The sequence below is a fragment of the Coturnix japonica genome, chromosome 1, assembly GCF_054131305.1.
Source record: "Coturnix japonica strain WE chromosome 1, WE-NBRP24, whole genome shotgun sequence".
Taxonomy (NCBI): domain Eukaryota; kingdom Metazoa; phylum Chordata; class Aves; order Galliformes; family Phasianidae; genus Coturnix; species Coturnix japonica.
This window is the reverse complement of record NC_140663.1, coordinates 151,600,780-151,620,854: the sequence shown is the minus strand read 5'-3', so window position 1 is coordinate 151,620,854 and position 20,075 is coordinate 151,600,780. Positions and strand designations below refer to the sequence as shown.

Here is a 20,075-nt window from a genome sequence, read left to right as displayed (position 1 = left end):
ACTCAGAGGGTGGTGATGCACTGGAACATGTTGCCCAAGGAGGCTGTGGATGCCCCATCCCTGCAGGCATTCAAGGCCAGGCTGGATGTGGCTCTGGGCAGCCTGGTCTGGTGGTTGACGACCCTTTTTGTAGCAGGGGGGTTGAAGCTAGATGACCATTGTGGTCCTTCTCAACCCAGGCCATTCTATGATTCTATGGTCAAGTTTCACAAAAATGCAGACTTCAGAAAGCAAAAAAAAATAATAAAAAAAAAAAAAATCAATTATTATTAAAGGATAAATGTTAATGAATTAATACAAATTTGAACTTAAATTTAAGAAGCATTTAGTTATAAATATACCTACATTATATATTAAATATAATAGAAACCAAAGTATTATATGTTTATAGTAATTTTGTTATAAATAGCTATTATAAAATCCAGGCTGAAATTAGGCCACCTTATGGACAGCCATAATCCTTGCTCTAAGCAGCTAAAATTGACCTCCTGCCTGCAGCAGGTTTCTGAAAACATCAACCAAAACTCTGATATCTTTATCTACAACCAAACTGAAAACTGCAAGGGAAGAGAAAGCCACATTCAGATATTTTTATCTTCTGCACAGATCACAAAGGAGATCAGTTTGCCATCATTTCTTTTTCACAAATAAAAGGAATTCCCTGAATAGTTGAAAACATTTATGTGTTAAAAATTGTACAGAATATGGATGAAGAAAATCTTGCAACATGTCAATTTGGCAGCTGGTCAAACTATTGTTGACAAAGGCAAGTAATAGCCCAGGAAAAAGGGAAGAAAGTCAAGGAGAAAGTGAAGATATGATAAGAATAGGAGCCAGCCCTATGCCCAGGTGTCCAAGAAGGCCAATAATACAGTACAACTACTTTGTACATGGGAATGATAAAACACTGTACTGTAACATTAAAAAAGTGAAACAAAAATGGCAAACTACATCCAGCAGGAGTTATGAAATATTCAAATGATGTTAATTAATATACTGAATAATATTACCTTCATCAAGTGACCAGAAATAATCTCGGAGGGTAAAATGTAATATTCAGGACACATTCAGCTTATATTTTTCTTTACACTACTGAAAAATTCACAGTGCTATTCATACAGTCTGTTCTCTCTGTACATGGGAACCAGGCAGTTACATTAAACAGGAAAATCAACAGAACAGCTGCTCTTTATTTGACAGATGAGGCTCGTGGGGATAACTACAATAAAGATAAACTTTTGCTGTTCATGCTTTGATAAAAACAACAGAGCTCTAATGAGTATAACTGATGTTTCATTGCAGATAATTGAATCCATGTTTCATGCTCTCTCCCTCAGCAGCTATCTCCCACTGACAACATTAATATGCACTCTATTTCACATATTTCAGATGTATGAAGAATAACACATCCTGCAACAGGCACAGAAATTGTGCTACTGAGAAACCAGGGGCTTATATATATATATAAACACACGTGAGCATGTGTTTAATTTTATTTTACATCAGTGGCATTAGGACCAGGTCATTCTTAGTGCCAGCATCCTCTGTGTGCTGGATCTGTTGAAAGTGGACATCACCAATCTAATGATGTATTTCTAAGGTAGGAAACACTGACACAGATGCCAGCTTTAATGCAGAACCTCAGGAGTACAGCATCTCTGAAGATTTGTCACGGCTTGGGGTAAGTGAGGGCCCCTCACAGACAGACGTTCTTTCACTGCAGCCACTTGCTGCCAGATTTTGTAATGGACACATGAAGGAGAGATTTTACCCTATCATTTGAACATGTGAATTAGTACTATTACTTTACAGAAAGGGTAGTCAAGTACTGGAATAGGCTCCCCAGGGAGGTGGTTGAATTGCCATCCCTGGTTGTGTTTAAGAGCCGTTTGGATGTGGTGCTCAGGGATATGATTTAGCAGAGGGTTGTTAGAGTTAGGGTACTGGTTAGGCTGAGGTTGGACTCGATGATCTTCAAGGTCTTTTTCAACCTGGGTAATTCTATGGTTCTATTATTCTATTCTGTGTCAGGACATAAGTTATCAACACTATTCCATAAATACTAATTTACACACAGAAATCAAGCACTTGATTAGCCATATGAAACATTATAGACAAAGATGTTTCTCAGAGAGTAGAAAAAGCAATGCAAATAATAAACCATTTTAAACTATGCAACCGACTATGTAAGGAGACTGTACACTTGAATATGATTTTATTGCTATTTTACTCACTTGACTGGGATTCAAATTCCTTTGTATCTTCCTCTTTTTCCTCTTCTTTGGATTCGTCCAACTCCTTGCTATATTCTACTGGGGACTGGTTCACTTGTTCTTCACTATGAGCATTCTGCTCATCCACAACTGCTTATTTAAAAAAAAAATAAAAATAAATAAAAATAAGAAAAAAGTTTAAAGATCTCTACAGAAAAGACACACAAAAAGAAAACCAGCATTAGGGTTGTTCTTTTTCTGTAGCTTTAAGTTTTAAAATATTCATGAGAGATTTCTATTGCCTCTCTGATGAAAATGATTCTATAGCAGTCCTTTGCCCATCAATATAATTCCATCACAAACTGTCATTTTCTGAAGGTTAATAATTACAAAGGACACACACATGCATAAATATGTATTCATATGTGCAAACAGACCACCACCAACTTCTAAACATGCTGCATTTCTGTCCTTGCAGTTCATAATAACCTCATGCACTGTAAGAATACAGATTTCAAGCTTCAATGTCAAAATTTATGCTAGCTCTAAGGAAAAATAAAAAGCATCCTTATCCATAAAGATGAACGTGCACCTTTTTCTGCTTGTTCAATGATCTGCCTCACAGCCTTTTTTAAGCTGTTTGCCCGGAGCATCAACTGTTCTCTTGGTTTGAAGAGTTTCTGGGTGGAAGACTTTGCAACACACTCCGCTAACTGCTCTTTACTTTCGGACAAGGATTCCTCACTTGAAAACTCCTCTCCTTCTTCTTCAACAATGGGGGGAGTGATGCCTGGGAGAATAGGAGCAGCCTGGGCTTCTGTGTGAAGCGCTTGGAGCAACAGGTCAAGCTTCTCATTTAGCTCTGAACACTAAGAAAAGGGGGAAAGAATACACATATGCTAAGAAGAAATGAAGGTGAACATCTTGAGGAAATTAAGCATGATATTACAGAGAGAGATCTACATTCTCCATTTGGTATGAACACAATGTATGATTGTGCCTACATCTCTATGGAATTATCTATGTAAAATCCAAACGTGGATTCAACATTTTGCACTATCAGATTATGAGTAGGTTTGTACCGCCTGTTGGTAGACAGACCCTTCAGAAAAGCTGTGGATGTCCCATCCCTGAAAGTGTTCAAGGCCAGCTTGATCTGGTGGATGGCAGCCCTGCCTATAGCAAGGGAGCTGGAAGTAGATGATCTTTAAAGTCCCCTCCAAACTAAACCACTCAGTGATTCCATGAACCATGAATCATGAAGTAATTGCCATTTGTTAATCTCTGAACTCTGGGATTGTTAGTTATTTGTTATTTTATTTACTTCTTTTGAGTTCATGAAATATTTTTCATCAATCAAAACCCTCCTGTCTTCTTCAGTGTTTCTGCAACTTGATCTCTACAATTTGTAGCTTAAACTTTTATTTTTAACGCTGTAATTTCTCTTCCATTCATTCTTCCATCATAACTCTCCCACTAGTTGGTTGTTTTCCTGTAGCTAACGCAACCACCTTCAGACAAAAGTATAAATACGAATGCAAACAAACTCCATCTCTTCGTACATTCAGTGTTTTATCTTTTGTAAAGGCAAAAAATATGTAGAGTTTGTAGAGACCTCACAGTGCAAAGATGGTCTAAGCACTCAGAAGAATAGAATTCTAAAGTTATTGCGTGAAATGGGAGCCAAAATGGGCATCCTAAAGCCATTTGAAAATTAAACACGCCCACGTGCCAGAAACTAAAGAAAAAGAAAAGAAAAAAGAAGAAAATCTTAACTCAGAAAATAGTCACAGTCTTACTTTAATGGCCATGGCATCAGCTTCATCTGCATTTTCCACTGGTTTTTCGTAAGTCTTCCCTATTTTGGCAACAAAGTCCTTTACAGTTTCACACAGTATTCTTGGTAATAATAGAAAGGGGGAGAAATAAAATAAAATAAGCACGTTTTGAATAGAAAAATCTTATGGCAAGTGATTTATGTGTATACAGTCACAGACTATTTTTGTGGGTTTTTTTTGTCAAATAAGATTTGCAAATAATATTTTTCTCTGTGGTTTGCAAAATTCAAGTGAAAATCTATTAAAAGAAGGTCTCCTTCTTCTTTTATTTAAACCTTAGTATGCATCTTATTTCTAAGAACTTACATTAACATGACCAGTATTAATTTATTTTATGTGAACTAAATATATTTAACAAGATATGGATACAATTTAGAATTTGGAGTGATAATCAAATTCTGCAGTTTAACTTTCAACACGGTCTATATGAATACTTATTTCAGAGACGCCCATGATGTGCAGAGCAATTCTTTTGCTTTTAAGCTTCTGTTTGCAGAAAGAGAAAATACCCGGTTGTCGGAGACCACTGATTATAGAACTGCCACAAACTGCTGTAACAAAGCTACTGATTTGAAATTCTGCTTCACAGCAGTGAAGCTCTTTGCCCTCTTAATGATGTAGGAATGCATAAGACAAAACAGAATCAATGTGATGTGAAGTAGGTCACATCTTTATGTTAGCGACTGTATGTTTCATATGTAATCTGTGTGAATTTTGAGTGAATTAAAAGCATTTTATATTATGTGATTTGTTTTAAAATGCTAATGCTTTCATTATTATCTATTTCCAATTGTACTACATAAAACCTTTGCAGAACAAACATCTGTTCCAAGGTATTAAGTCAGACCAGCTGGGCCTGCGATAACCAAACTGGGCTTAGACAGAAGGTTATCATGATTGTAACATCACACAGAGGATTTATCCTACACAGTACATAAAAATGACCAACTCACTTGGCAGAAGATATGACAACTGAGTGCTGATCAGAATTGAGAATTTTTGCAAGATGAGCAGCAACTGAATCCTCATAAGCAGATATCTGAAAACAGAGAGGAAAGAAGACTTCAATTGCCACCTTTTTCAGCATTTTAACACCAACTTGTGTGTCAAAACACCTTAAACATAGCAGGATTTCCACGGCAGACCTACTGCAAGGTCAAGCAGCTGGGAATGCTGCTCCTATCTACACACTAAATTTCACATAACAAGTTTTTAATATTCAAAGTAAAACTGTATCTGAGAACTTGATCCAGAGCTCTTTTCCTCCGTTCTCTAAAAAAAGGTAAAAGTAGCCCATCAGGTAGAAACAATCTACCAACTTTTCGGGTTTGTTACATACTAAACAATCATAATCTAATTTCTTTTATTTCCAAAACAAGCAAAGCTTCCATGAAGCCAAGCAGCTTGACTAAGAATAAGTCAAATGTCTGTGGTTATTATATTGAATTTTCTTTTTGCTGTCAAATGGTATCTTACTCCCCAAGCACTCCCACCGACAAAGGCTGTAAAACGTGGTATAATGTTATCAAAGAAAATTCTTTGTGATTCACCCCTATTTAGATTTCATAAAAAGTTTTTGGAAGAAAAGTGTGTGCATTTTCCTACTTTCCCTGCCAAGAGGAATTCCTGAGTGTTACAAGAGTTACAAAAGATTGAGAAGAGATCAGAATCATGTTCACACACTGTCCTGCCTCAAAACAGGCATGGATCCAGATCTCCTTTTAAACAGCAAATTCTAACCACATTCCAGAGTTAAAGCTAAAAAGTAACTGCAGTTTGAAACTTTCTAATGGCTTCCTGTAGGAATCTCTTAAGATGTCTCAATGTGTTTTTGTCATGGACATGTACCTATAACTCTTTTTCTAATATTCACTTTAATACTTAATATTTACCAGATATATCAATTTTTAACTTCTAAAACCCAATCTTAATTGTAGAGCTCTGATGATAAATCAATTGTGTGTACTGGTAATGCAGAAGTCATCAAGAGAAGTGTGACCAGCAGGTTGAGCAATCTGGTCTAGAGGGAGGTGTCCCTGCCTACAGCAGCGGGTTGGAACTACGTGATCTTAAATGTCCCTTCCAACCCAAATTATTCTGTGAATTTTAATTTCAAGGGAGGAAAACAATACCTACATTTAATCTCTAAGAATGAACAACTGTATGAAGTTGAATAGTAAAGTCTTCAGGGACCAAACCAAGTGAAATAGTTCTCTTGAAACTCAAAGAATGAGCTATGTACTTACAGTTAATTTTGGCACTGCACTTGAACACATTAATTACATGTAAGGTTAGTTATCTGTTCCAAAATATCTTATCTCAATAAATTAAAGACAAAGAGATTAAACAGCATGCTCAAAAGAAAATGGCTTTCTCCAAATCAGAGTAATAGGCTGCAGAATTGATTTTCCAAAGAAGAGGTTTTATATAACTATTCAGTTATATTTTCAGGAGAGGCTAAACATAATTTCAGAGCCAGAACAAACAAGAAGAAAATGTATTTACAAGGTGAAGATAAACCAGAAAATCTTAAATCTTGCAAAATTAGAGAAGAAAAAACCTCAAATTTGCACTGCTGACACTGGAAACAACTACATTAGAATTACAGTCAGAGCAGCCCCAGTCTCTCTGTATCTCCATATCCAACAAGCTGCCAAAGGTTACAACCTCCCTGCAGATTAAGACAGCCTGAATCATTAAATCATTCAAGAACCCCCTGATTAATTATTGCTTCTCAAGTACTTTTGAGCTAAAGTTGACATGCATTAAGTTCCTCAGGAATAAATTACTTTGTCATCTTAATCAATCTTTTTATGTCAATTGATTTGATCTAAGCATCTCATTCTCCAAACGAAATTGAATCCTCATCAGACAGCACAAACACAAATCTAGTTTTAAAGACAGACTACACTTTCCTTTTTCTGAAGTCACTAATGATTTCAAGCTCTCTAAAAGGACAACAGCAGGTGGTATCACCCAATGTAGCTGACTTCTACAAGCTCCAACAACTTCTCTCTTTCAGAAAACAACCATCACCTTTAAAGTGTTCTTCTCAGTGCTTATTCCAAATTCTCTTGTATTTCTAGAACCAATTTACTTCTACAGCTCTGCTGAAGATTCTTTAGCTTCATTCATTTTTTGTAAGTAACACAGAACATGAAACCGTGACTGCTTGATATCCACACAGTGAGAAGGTATTAACTGTCCTGAGTTAGCAGATCAGAAAACATCTGTTTCTATTATGCACAGAAGTGTTGTAATGATATTTCAAACTCTGTCATATCAGCGACTCAAAGTTAAACCCATGAAAAAGAAATCGAAACGTCACCTGGCATTCCTCTGACTCCTCTTCTACAGTGACTGAAGGAATAGAAGGCTTTGCTGGTAATTTTAGTTCATATGACATTATACTCCACCTAAAAGAAACATAATGGCTTTTGTGTTTCCAGATTATTAGAGATATTATTCTTTTTGTGAAGAAATTCTGGGACATTTAATGAAGCTAACGAGGACAGTTGGGGGTTGAGGACAGGCTCTGCACCAGATGGTGGTGGGCATGGAACAGCCTGCCCAGGGCAGAGGGTACAGCTCCAAGATGCCAGAGTTCAAGGAGTGTTTTGACAGTGCTCTCAGATATACAGTCTAGTTTTTGGGTTTTCCTTTGTGGAGCCAGGAATTGGAATCTACTATCATTATGGGTTCCTTCAGGATATTCTGTGACTGTGACTCTACAAAAAAGCTCTAGCATCACAATTTCATGGATGGAGGCAGGAAAACAAAGCAAATTCTGAAGTAAGTTCATTTTCATTGACTTAGATATATATATTTTCCCCTGGTAAAGGACAGTATAGCATAGGAAGTATGAAATTGCTAATATCAACACCCTTCACACCTGCTGAAAAGAGCAAGAGATCACTGAAGATGGTATTGAGAGCAACTCCATTGAAGTTAGAGCACAAAGTGAACTATGTTCTTTTCAGTACAGAAGAAGAATGTATGAATTAATCTGCGAATATTTCAGAAAGCCCAGGTCAGCAATTATTTCTAAAGATCAGTAACAAGTACCTCTATATACATTTTTCTGTAGAGTGATCTCATAGTTAGCAATTATGACTGTTCATTTGCTTTATGTATAAAAAAATCTGGCCAGCAACTTAGCATAGAAAATCAGGGGTCCAGTTCGCCTGGCATCTTGCCTACAGCTGCTGATGCGTCAGGCATGCAAGAGCAAAGGCACAACACGCAAATTCTCCCCACTCTTGAAGATACAGAACTCAGGTATTTCTTAAATAACGACGCTACCTGTAATGCTATTTAGTAGCACACAGGGAGTCTGTGAAATTGCCCAGAATGGTTTTGAATCTATGAAATTTCTTAATATTTATAACTTCTAACAAACAGCTCCATCAGTTCATCATCTTTGTGTAAAACAACAATTCTCATCAACCACCCTCCCCTCTGACCCTTTGGTTTGAAGCAGACAGTGGATATTTGTCTCAGTTACTGTTTTGACTTTCCTCATGAATAGGGTCTGTACCCTTCTACAGACAGACATTTCAACATGGTCCAAGGCACCCTTTTGTGGGTATCACTGCTGCAGCAAGGGCTGGACCAGATGGACCAAGAGGTCCCCGCCAACTTCAATCATACCATGATTCTGTAATTAAGTTTCTATGATGGGTTCAGACCACAAGAAACCCAAATACAATTCGAATCTCATGATAAATCAGGCATATATACACATCAGTTTACCTGTCTAACATTTTTGTGCTGGCTCGTTCCAATTTTTCCAAAATCTGAGGAAGTTGCGTATCGTCATCACAGGATCCTCCCCAGCCAAGGACACGAGCAAGGTCATTTCCAGTACCAAGGGGTAACACCCCTAACTGACACTGAAACACAACACAGGAGCAAATCTACTATTGAAAACTAGAAGGAGAAAGTAAATCTATTACAAATACTTGTTAGTTCAATAACGTGAGTTATTCAGCTGGTGTCAAAAGCTTGTAAATCAAACAGTGTAATTATGGTGCATTAAAAAAAATGTCATTTAACAGAGTTTTGACTATATACACATAGATGAGAAAGAACCAAACTGAGGAAGAATAAGCTTACAAAAGCACAGTGAATATAGCAAAGGAAAATAAATATACACACTTGCCTGTTTGTGCAAGCTGAGCTTATCGATTTCTGACAGCACCCAACCCACGCTTCCATCTCCACCACATACAAGAATCCGGAAGTTGTCAAACTTCTGAAATAGCCGCAAACTGGGGAGAAAATGGAACCTGTTAGAGCCAGTCACGTTCACCACTAAGACACCAGTTATACTTGTGAGCAAACATGACATGAATACGCGGTATCCAGCACCTCAATGGCAAGTCTTTTATTATTATGAGGTATGTGGATGCAACCAGCTACTGTAGTAAAGCTATCTGCATATCTCATTTGTTGCCGTATATTTAACTTATACTGGCATTTCCAATAAATAACATGCAGAGTTTTATTTTAAAAGAATTCCCTTGATATTGTTTTCAGGATTTTATTATCATTATTATTCAAAAAAAAAAATAAAAATTCTAAGCTTCAAAATTACAGCTGTTCTGTGCTTCCCGCTAAGGTCAGAAGCATAGGGAATTTTTTTACCAGAAGCTGTTAAGATGTAACAACAGGATATCCTCCACAACACCACTGGGTTTTCGCCAATTTGTGGCTGATTAAACGTAAGGACAGTTGTAGGCAATTATTACAGGCAAGGTGATGACAACAGAAAACAAATAATGTATTTCATATTACATACTCAAAGCAATATCCTGCTTTTACTTCTTATAGCTCTACACAATATGCTACCCTTCACCAGAACAGAAAAGAAGAGGAAGAAATAATAAGCAGAACAATTGACAGAACAGGGGGCAATGGGTACACACTGGAACCCAAGTTCCATATGAACATGAGGAAAAGCTTATTTACTTATTTACTTGGTGGGCTACAGAGCACTGGAACAGGCTGCCCAGAGAGGTCTTGGAGTCTCATTCTCTGGAGACATTCAAAACCCGCCTGGACTCATTTCTGTGCAAACTACTGCAGAGAACCTGCTTTAGCATGGGGCTTGGGCTAGTGGTCTATAGAGGTCCCTTCCAACCCCTACAGTTCTGTGGCTCTGTGTGATTCTGTGAAATATGAGACAGAGAGGAAAGGGGAATGAGATATGGAGAAACAACCAAGAGGTAAGAACAACAGGGATTTAAAAGCAAAATAAGTAAATCTAAAATGAATGAATTTTAAAAATGCTAGCTTTTAAAATAACAGAAATAAATATGTTTATCTTAATGCATGTTATTTTCCAGAATATGTATAATTTGAGAACTGTTTCTAAAAAGCAACATATTAGGATCACAGTTTTTTGAAGCTTTTATATTTTGTCAAGTAAATAATGTCATTTGTACATGATAGGCAGTCTGAGAACAAAAGATACATTTATCTGAGGAAAGAATGCAACTAAGCTTTTTAGATGGACTAGAAAAAAGTAGACATCGTTACTACCGGATAGAATAACTGCTAAGGACCTCTGTTTGGAATCTGTTTGAGGAAGAATGTTTAAAAGCAACCAATCTGACCTACGATTACTGTGCAAAATGCAAAGTGAACCTCTTGGATCATGGTGTTGATATATAAAAGCACAAGAGGAAAGAGAGCCTTCAAACAGGTGTATTTTTCAGATTGTCTCAAAATTCTCTCCAGTTAAAATGAGCCTTCCTTACTTTCATCCGTTATGATAATTACATGGACAAAATGTTAGCTGAAAGTGACATAGATTAAAAAGATTATAATAAAAGATACTACAAGTTAAAGAGCTAGTATAATTTAAAAACACAGCACTAACTATAAAGATACAAGTTGTACTCCGTTGCATTTGTGTTATTTGCTCATTGTTAAGTTTGTCATTTGCTTGGGTTTGAATCTTATCACGCAAGCATAATTCTCCATCTTTAAGACTACAAAAAATAATGTTCCCAGTGGCCTTAACTGATCTTAGTATGCCACTGAACCACAGGTCTACAACTGAGCAGAATTAGGTTACACAACAGAAAAGTGTGCATGAATTTAATCTTTACGAATGTCCAAAGATGCTGGGGTTGTGGCCTCCAGTATTCAAACCCCACCTCTAGCACTCCAATAATTAACCTTTAGATTTTGTTGGATGCCTGGTGGTTTTAATTGTGGGCTGACTCCAAATTTATGTGAGATGCTCATTTTCATGTCCTCTTGCATTTGTTATCTAAATCACACTTTGAACATACTTCTACAGTGATGGAAGTCTTTGAGTACTTGATCACCTGCTGCAGATGAGGCTTCCTAAAAGGAAAATATTAACCTGCAATCCCTTCACCCACCAGAATTCATACAGAAACTCTGTCATCTACTGTTAATTTTAAATAGGAAGTCACATGCTAGATATTGGTGATAGAATTATTGCAATGAGGGGACAACACAATACTATGCTTTGCACTAAATTCCCTCACAGAAAGGATGGCTCAAGATTTCCAAGGTCATTACCCTAAGTGAGGTCCTCCATTCATTAAATCGAACACCTGAGCTGGATTTAACGACTGTTTGAATCGACGAAGAAACTTTACTCCCTGATTGTCTCCACTCTTTGAGTTAACAAAAACTAAAAGAGGACTGGCACAGGATGGCGGGCATGTGGCTTTCCAGAAACCTGTGAACATAGTTAGAAAGAATGAAATAAATAAGGCTTTCTAATATGAACAACACAAAAAGAAATCATGGAAAAGAGGAAGAAAGGAATGAAAGACAAAAGAAGTACATTTTATCATGCATTGTGTAAATGCTAAACTGAATATCAGCCCTTCAAGGAAAATGTAATTGCTCGAGATTTACCAGCTCATTTTTTCTCTCCAATACTTTCAGTGTCTATATTTAGTAAAATCCTGAAGACAATAGCTTTATTTTCTTCCACAGTAAACAAGGTTGACTTTTTAGCATATTGCTCAAATCTCTTTACAGATTATCACAGAATTAAATACATATTTCAGCTGGAAGTGTTTGGTTTCTCATCTGATTTTTCTTTACTAGGTTGAACTGGATCATCCAAGCCTGAATTTTCTAAGAATACTCACAGATTTTAAAAGTTCTCATATTCAGTTTTTCTTCACATGAGAACTTTTTGGGGGGCTGAAGTCAGAGTATTAATTATATTAAACTCACTGAACAAGAGACCTTCAGTTGTGATTAAAGGTTATTAATATCAACACAGGTCTTAAATGATTACAGCAAGCTCTCAGTAAGAGTCTCAATAGGCACTAATGGACACTTCTTGTTACCAACATAAATATTCCATGGACATAGTGCTTTCTCAGCATCACTTCAAAATCAGATATCACAGGCGTGGGTGTTGACATGTATTTCATGCAATATTAAAATAACTGTGCCATTTTTACTGCCTAAAACAAATGCTAAAGCTATAACATAAAAAAAAAAGCCATTAAAGGATGCTACTATAATTCCACATTATCATAATGCATAATTTTAAATAAAATTTCTTTAATTTATTGTAGTGCCAATCAAAGTCATTTCAAATATAGAACAATCTTGTTATCATGAATAATAGGTAGTAGAACAGTGCTCTGATCTGGAGACCAAAGAGCAAATAAATAGCAGAGTGTTTATAGAAAGTATAAACAAGGACTTATATTATCTTCATACAATAAAAATCATTAAACTGTGTTAAATTTGCTGGTCTACATTCAGTATCAACATGAACTATAGAAAGAAAACTGCTGGATCATGATAGTCTGTATTCATTCGATTCCCTGCCTTCAAGTACAGTCTGCTTACATATCTCTATTCTGAGACATCAAGGAGCACCTCTGAGTTTGGAATATTTGCTGAGTGTCTTTATCAGTGTGTTGCATGATTCTTAATTTTATTTGAAAGATATTTGAAGAAACCACATGAGCCATTCTGCTCTTTAGCCTGAAAAGGCAGCTGCTGAATTAGAGCCATTCGGCCAGCTTACATTCAGTAGCATGTAATATGAAGCAGTTATCTGACTTTGAGAGCTCATTCTACGAAGGGATGTATGTCAGGCAGGCATTGGGCTACTTTAACTAATTACTGAGGTTTATTCAGTTAAAAATTTTTAAGAGTTATAAACAAAAAATGGAGAACATTTCTAGCAGGGTAACTTTTAAAAATGTTCTGGAATAGATAACCCTATAAAAAGCTACATGGAAAACTGCACTTTTCTCTAACTGTGAAGACAACATTCACCTGTTCAAGTGAAGGATTTTAGCCTTGCTTAGTCATACAGAATTCAATAGTCATTGCAAGTCCAGAACTGCCACTGAACATGCTACAATACTACGTACCATCAGAGTCTATACTGTTTAGTGCTGTTGGAGGTATGATCGATACCTTACATTGGCCAAGTGGACATTTACGAGGGTACAGATCCTTACACGCAGTATGAACCTAGAAAATAAAGAAAAAATTATTTCCCTAATCTGCAGTGGTGGAACTACAACAGATAGAGTATCTGTGGAACAAAAGCAGACTAAAATATAACGTTTAGGCATAGAGGGACTGTACAAAAATATATGTGTTTAACCACAAAAGCTGGTTACACATTCTACAAAATGTAAGTTTGGAGAACTTCATCTCTGACTACCCCTATGGCAGGTATGAATTGTCCTTTCAATTGAATGGCTTACCTCCATCCCTTAGCAAGTTAGGACCAAATTCCCAGCAGCCAGCATCTATGCTGAGCAGAGCAGGCACACTCTGCACATGCAAAGCTATTGCTCCATACTTGCAGTTCACTTGGATATTCTGGAAGATGAACAAGCCAGCCAAAACAGCTGAAAACATATCCAATGTCCCATAAAATATGTGCTATATTATCTTCTTCCATAGCTATTGGAATATCAGGCACACATATGGAAGGAGATGTAGTTTATCTAATTTCAAATAACCTCTTGAGATGCCAGTCACTTTCCACAGCCAACACACAAAGCCTTAGAAATCTATATACTGAGAGCTTCAAGAATAAAAAGCTGCTGACTTCTTAGTTCTATAATTTAGCATATGTGTATATATATGTATATATTCTAACATACATTCTAGCATTCTTTTTAGAAAAACTAAAAAAACAATAAGTAAAAAATTATATTCTGAGGGGGAAAGCAATTGCACTGTCAATCAGCTGTTGACAAAGTATACTAAAGAAGAGAACGTCAAGAGTCTTGCAGTAATATTGTTAAAGATGAATGCAAGTTAACTGTTATGAAAGAGACAAAAATGTTAACATATGTTTATTACGCATACAGAACAGGCATCTGAACCTCCACAGCTATCAGTTAGGAGAAAGCAGAGAAATCACATTGGGTAACACCTATTAGAGAAAACTGCATTTGTGGGCGTATTAAATATTAAGTGAAAGAAGTAGGACAGTGATGAGAAATGTTGAACGTTAGAAAGACCTGAGTTTGCATAAGCTGCCTCTCCCTACTTAATCTAAAAGCACAGTTATGAAATGAAAAACTAAAAATAATGGCAAGCAATGGAGCTGGCAAAATCTTAGGCACTTGGATGTGGCACCTACCATAGCTTTACACCAAAGGCACTTCCAATCTTGTAGGCGTAAAACACTGCCGCAGGTCTTGTCGCAGACTGCGCATTTGGCACTGACGGGCAAATTACCCTCTAACCACTGGTGAGGCATAGCTATCTGTGAAAAAGTAGCCATAGAAGTTAAACACCCAGATACAGAAATCATACCATTTGTCTCTCAATTACAGGTGGACTATAACTACTTCCATAGCTCTATCTTTTCATCCAAAAAATGGCAAAGTGAAGTGACGCTGATTCTTGGTAGGCAACTGCTATAAAAATGGACTGTGGTGCTGTTTCATATGCTGGGTAGAAAGTGTGGCAGCTGAATCATAGAATCACAAGACTGGAAAGGACCTACAAGATCATCTAGTCCAACCATTCTCCTATCACCATCACTACCACTGAGCTACTCAAACATATCTCATAGTAAAAGAAGGGATATACTTCTCACTCAACCATTCATGACACTGTGCAACCATCACAAAACAATGAGGTAGTTAAATCTAGAGATTCCCTAAAACAAATTTGTACCCAGTCACTTAATACATACTACATAGCACAAACCCATCACAACAATTAAATTCAGAAGAACAGCCAGAAGAGAAGAGTTCATCTGTGGTTTTATGTACCACCTCAGTCATCCAAGATTGATAATTCACCGCTCTATAAGTGCGCTCACTGTCCCATTAATAATAACTTGTGCATTAAAAGAAATTCGTAGGTGTGCAATTTAGTATTAATTCCTAACATGCCTTCTGGGGAACAGCTATCAGTAAGGAGGACACAAAATAGAATGCCAAAACAGCTTGGTAATGCTGCAAAATACCACCCTTGCTTAAGAGCAGTAGGAAATTCTCAGAGCAATTATTCACCTTCAGTTTCTCTGCATGTGGTCTTTAAAATCTCGCACCACGCACACAATCTAGTGTCCACAGACATTAAGCTTGTCTTGTAAGAAAGAAATATAACATTTTGTTTTAAATACCATGATAATCTTTGAAAACTGTTTGGGAATGCTGCCATGTACCATTAGTTCAATGGGTCTCATGATAACATTTCTATGCTTAGCCATTTTTTCCATTAAGAACCAGCTATTGGAAAGTACTGTAAATAAGAATAGTACTTACACCATCTTCATCTTCTATGATATCTTTTCCAATGGAGGCTAATGTAGTCCATTTGCAGTTATTTGTTGCTCTGACAGCACATCTTTTATGTGCTTTAAACTTACACACTGCAAGACACACATGAACACGTAAACTGTGTTATTTGTTGCATTTCAGTGATACATGTTCTAAAAGATTAAACAGACATATTCCATAAAACAGCCAACAACATGCCACTTACTGTTGCACACATGACACAAACTAACACAAAGAAAATTCACTTTATAATCACGCCAGCTGTAACATGCTAAATTGGATTTAAGGACAACATATCTTTTATGCAGCCTTGGTAGTTTTTTCATAAACTCTTTGAAAGAGTTCAACATATCATAGAATCATAGCATGGCCTGGGTTGAAAAGGACCACAGTGATGATCTCGTTTCAACCCCCCTGCTATGTGCAGGGTCACCAACCACCAGACCAGGCTGCCCAGAGCCACATCCAGCCTGGCCTTGAATGCCTCCAGGGATGGGGCATCCACAACCTCCTTGAGCAACCTGTTCCAGTGTTCAAAAGCATTGCCTCTTGTCCTGTCATTATCCACCCATGTAAACAGCCATTCTCCCTCCTGTTAATATGCTCCCTTCAAGTACTGGAAGGCCACAATGAGGTCTCTCTGGAGCCTTCTCTTCTCTGAGCTAAACAAGCCCAGTTCCCTCAACCTTTCCTCACACGAGAGGTGCTCCAGCCCTCTAATCATCTTAGTGTCCCTCCTCTGAACCCACTCCAAGAGCTCTATGTCCTTCCTGTACTGGGGGCCCCAGGCCTGGACTCAGTACTGCAGATGGGGCCTCACAAGAGCTGAGTAGAGGGGGACAATCACCTCCCTCTCTCTGTTGGTCACCCCTCTTTTAATGCAGCCCAGAACACAGTTGGCCTTCTGGGCTGCAAGCACACACTGCTGGCTCAGGTATATCTTCAAACCTCCACAACATGAACGAGTGGCCAAGCTCAAAGGCTCTAATGGAAGGATGGTGAGAAAGCTCAGCAGCTGAGAATTACTGTGCTTTGATTCCTTAGCCGTAGCCCATGTTAACTGTGTCCTCAAATTCACACCAATGCCCGTTTTTCGCATACAGTGCAATGCACTGAGTCACTAACATACTTCTAACACACCTCCATGTTTTTGCCTATTGTTATAGAGGCACAAATCATATTGGTGTTTTAAATCTTTAAGATGTAGTGGGAGAGTGTCTGGTAGAAGAGTGTTTCTTCAGAAGCTCAGTTTCTTTGGTTAAAGGATTCCTTTTACACACTGCACCACGCTGGCTTTCCCAGAAGCTGAGAAGGGGAAGAATGAAGTGATGATATATTTATTCAGGCAAGAAGTGGTTACAGTATTTTCTAAGAGGTTACAGTAAGAGACACCTGACTTCTTAATGGATTATTTATAAGAAATGCACTAACTGTCATAACTCAGCACAGACATCTAGTACAGTCAGACAAACTAATAACTATTTGTATCTCATTACGCTTAATTAGTATCACTAGCTAACGATATCACTCTACCCCAAACACTGTGATGCATGCAACCGTGGGTATTTCTTCTTACTGGAAGCATATGAGATCATTCTGTTTAGAGTGCATTATATAAATTATTTTAGCAAAGACCATTAAAGGTTTATGAGAACTAGCCAGCAGACCAAAAGAAGTAGTCTCTTTGGAACAAATATTTGACAGGAAACAATCAAAAGGTTTGGCCCATCACTTGTCCACCATTAAAAACATTAAGCCACAGTACAAAAGGTCTTGTGAATCATACATTTCTCATTTTCATTTCACTGATCTATTGCCAGATCAATTTTAAAAGTGGATGGAAACTAGGTAAGCAACACTTGAGTTTGGAAGCCAACATCCCTGTGCTGGGAGATGTGTGACAGTATGTGTTTAGATCAAAGAAAGAAATGGAAACAGAAGAAGTTTTGTTGCTTTACAGCAGCTCCCCTGGCCATTTCAAAAAGCAGCATTCAAAGCTCCCAACCAACAGGATAGGCTTGCATTTTCAGAACAGCTCAGCATCATACTGTGCATTTGCCAATGCAGACTGGTTCCACTTGCCTCAAATCTCATCTGTCAGACAAGTGCAGAAACAAAGACTGTGTTTCCAGCATGTTGGGCCTTAGCAGTTTTGCCTCTTGAATATTTTGGAGAAGACGTGCCACTAAATTCAGCTTCTAACTCACAAATGACATGTATTTGTCTTTGCTGTGAGGTACAACAAGGTACAACACATCAGGGATGAGGGGCAGTAGGAAATTCCAAATGCCTAAGGCATAGGAAAGTAACAATTTTCAAACCCTATTCATCTACCACCTAGATCTCAGAGCTCTGTATTCACCCTCTCTCAACCAAGCAGGAACAAATTCAAACCAAGAATTTGAAGAGCTGCAGAAAGCCACACCATGGACAATATTCCGGCAAGCTACAACTGGATTACTAGCGCAACGACACATCAGTAGGGTAAAACTAACCTGTCTCACGACGGCCTAAGTTTGATTTGTGGGCACGATATAATTCAAATCTGAGACCATATTTTCTGCAAATCACTCCACTGCAGACCCAATATCATCAAACAAATATTATTGCTCATTTGAGCATGGAACAAACATTTCTAGAAACAGTGATCCTAAGGCCCAGATGGAAATTCCAAGACAAACACATCACTGTGCAGAAGAGGGGAAGGGACATTTCAAATCAAATCTCAAGCACTACCCCCTAATTTCTTTTATCTCGGGCGATACTGCATTACATTCATGGATTAATCTGATATCTGAAATCTTCTGGAAACATGCAGGCATGTTGCTAAGCATCAATTGCCATTACTTTGCCACTGAAATTTAAATGATGAGTAAAGGAGAAAAATAGCCCATCAAAATCAAGACTATTTGTAGAACAACATTTCACATTTTAATTTCCTGTGTAAATATTTCTAGCTGGAACATGAAGCTGATCTCTCTGAAAACCAACCAAGAGAACCACTTAATTAGCGAACAGTTGTCACAGTTGCACCAACATCTGCTCTCAGACAGTGATTAAATCTGCAGCTATTATTATCTATAATGAAGAAAAGTCAACATTACTGAATGTCATCACAGAATCTCTTACATTCAAAATAGAGATTTTTGCAATGAAACAAACACTTCTGCCTCAAAGGCCTTCCATTCTATCCACCCATCAATTAATTCAGCTACACTGAAGAAAAGGCATGGAGTGTCCTGCCAAAGATAGCACTCTATCACTAGTTTATGATGAGTTTTCTAATCTGTATTCTTTGAAAACCAAAAAACTCTGACTGTACTTTTCCAGCTTCAAAAGCCAAAGCTGAAGTCTTGAAACTGAAGAACCCTGAGCCGATAGTTGTATGTTGTCTACATGGGATTTATATTGGAGAACAGTCCATGAAACCTGATGTTTTGTTTCCAAAACCACAATCACATGGAGGACTGAAAAACCTCAGTGAAAATGGAGTGACTCACGTGAGAACAGCAACCTAACTTCACTCCTAGTTGCAGACTATGCTTATGTTATGAAGGATAAAATTCAGTAGGTTCTTGATAGCTTTTACTATTTTCATTCCGGTAACTAAGTTAATTTATTTTACAAAGACAGCACTAAAAGAATGTTCATATTAAAAAGTCAAGGACCACAAAATTCAGTTAGTCATGCAACTTAAATTTAGCTTCCATATGCAGGTGGTAAGTCTTCGGTTACATAATTATACTCTTTTTGAGAAGAGGACCGTCATTCACTTCATGGACTATATGATTCTTGTCAAGTATGCAGCTGCACCACAGTCTCGTTCATAGCAGTCTTCAACAAGTATTTGTCTCACTTAACAAAAGCTAATTAAATACTGCTTTTTAGACACAAACATTCATTTCTTTCTAGCCCTTCTATTTAATTATTATGTTTAGTACTACACTGAATACAATAAATCAGAGGCGGAATTGACTGACTATGTATCCAATCTGTGATATAGGTCTTCAACTGAGGTATCCAGAAAATAAAAACAACATCTAGCTACTGATTTGATCCAAAATATCATTTAGGTGATTTCCCCAGGATTACAGAGGGATGCAGTATGATACAAAGGCACAAAATACTGTTATTTATTGTAGCTTAGTTCTTTATTAATGTCCTTTCCCTTATGGGTAGCTTCACTCACTATTCACTCTCCAGTCTTTAGAAAATGTGGCAAAAATCCTGGAAATGATGAACATCCA

General features: G+C 37.4%; 1 protein-coding gene across 8 annotated transcripts in view; it reads right to left on the bottom strand.

The window, feature by feature from the left end:
* DGKH (diacylglycerol kinase eta) overlaps positions 1-20,075 on the bottom strand; it is a 136,428-nt gene that overhangs the window by 22,663 nt on the left and 93,690 nt on the right. For 7 of the 8 annotated variants that reach the window (XM_085536109.1, XM_085536108.1, XM_085536112.1 and 4 more), the window contains 11 exons: positions 15,814-15,920; positions 14,676-14,801; positions 13,444-13,546; positions 11,609-11,771; positions 9,213-9,321; positions 8,804-8,943; positions 7,380-7,467; positions 5,005-5,090; positions 4,013-4,112; positions 2,806-3,082; positions 2,235-2,363 (listed from right to left, as the gene is read on the bottom strand). In XM_085536109.1, coding sequence (XP_085392235.1) covers positions 2,235-2,363; positions 2,806-3,082; positions 4,013-4,112; positions 5,005-5,090; positions 7,380-7,467; positions 8,804-8,943; positions 9,213-9,321; positions 11,609-11,771; positions 13,444-13,546; positions 14,676-14,801; positions 15,814-15,920 — 1,428 coding nt within the window. The remainder of the gene's footprint in view (positions 1-2,234; positions 2,364-2,805; positions 3,083-4,012; positions 4,113-5,004; positions 5,091-7,379; positions 7,468-8,803; positions 8,944-9,212; positions 9,322-11,608; positions 11,772-13,443; positions 13,547-14,675; positions 14,802-15,813; positions 15,921-20,075) is intronic. The other variant, XM_085536113.1, reaches the window with a different exon arrangement.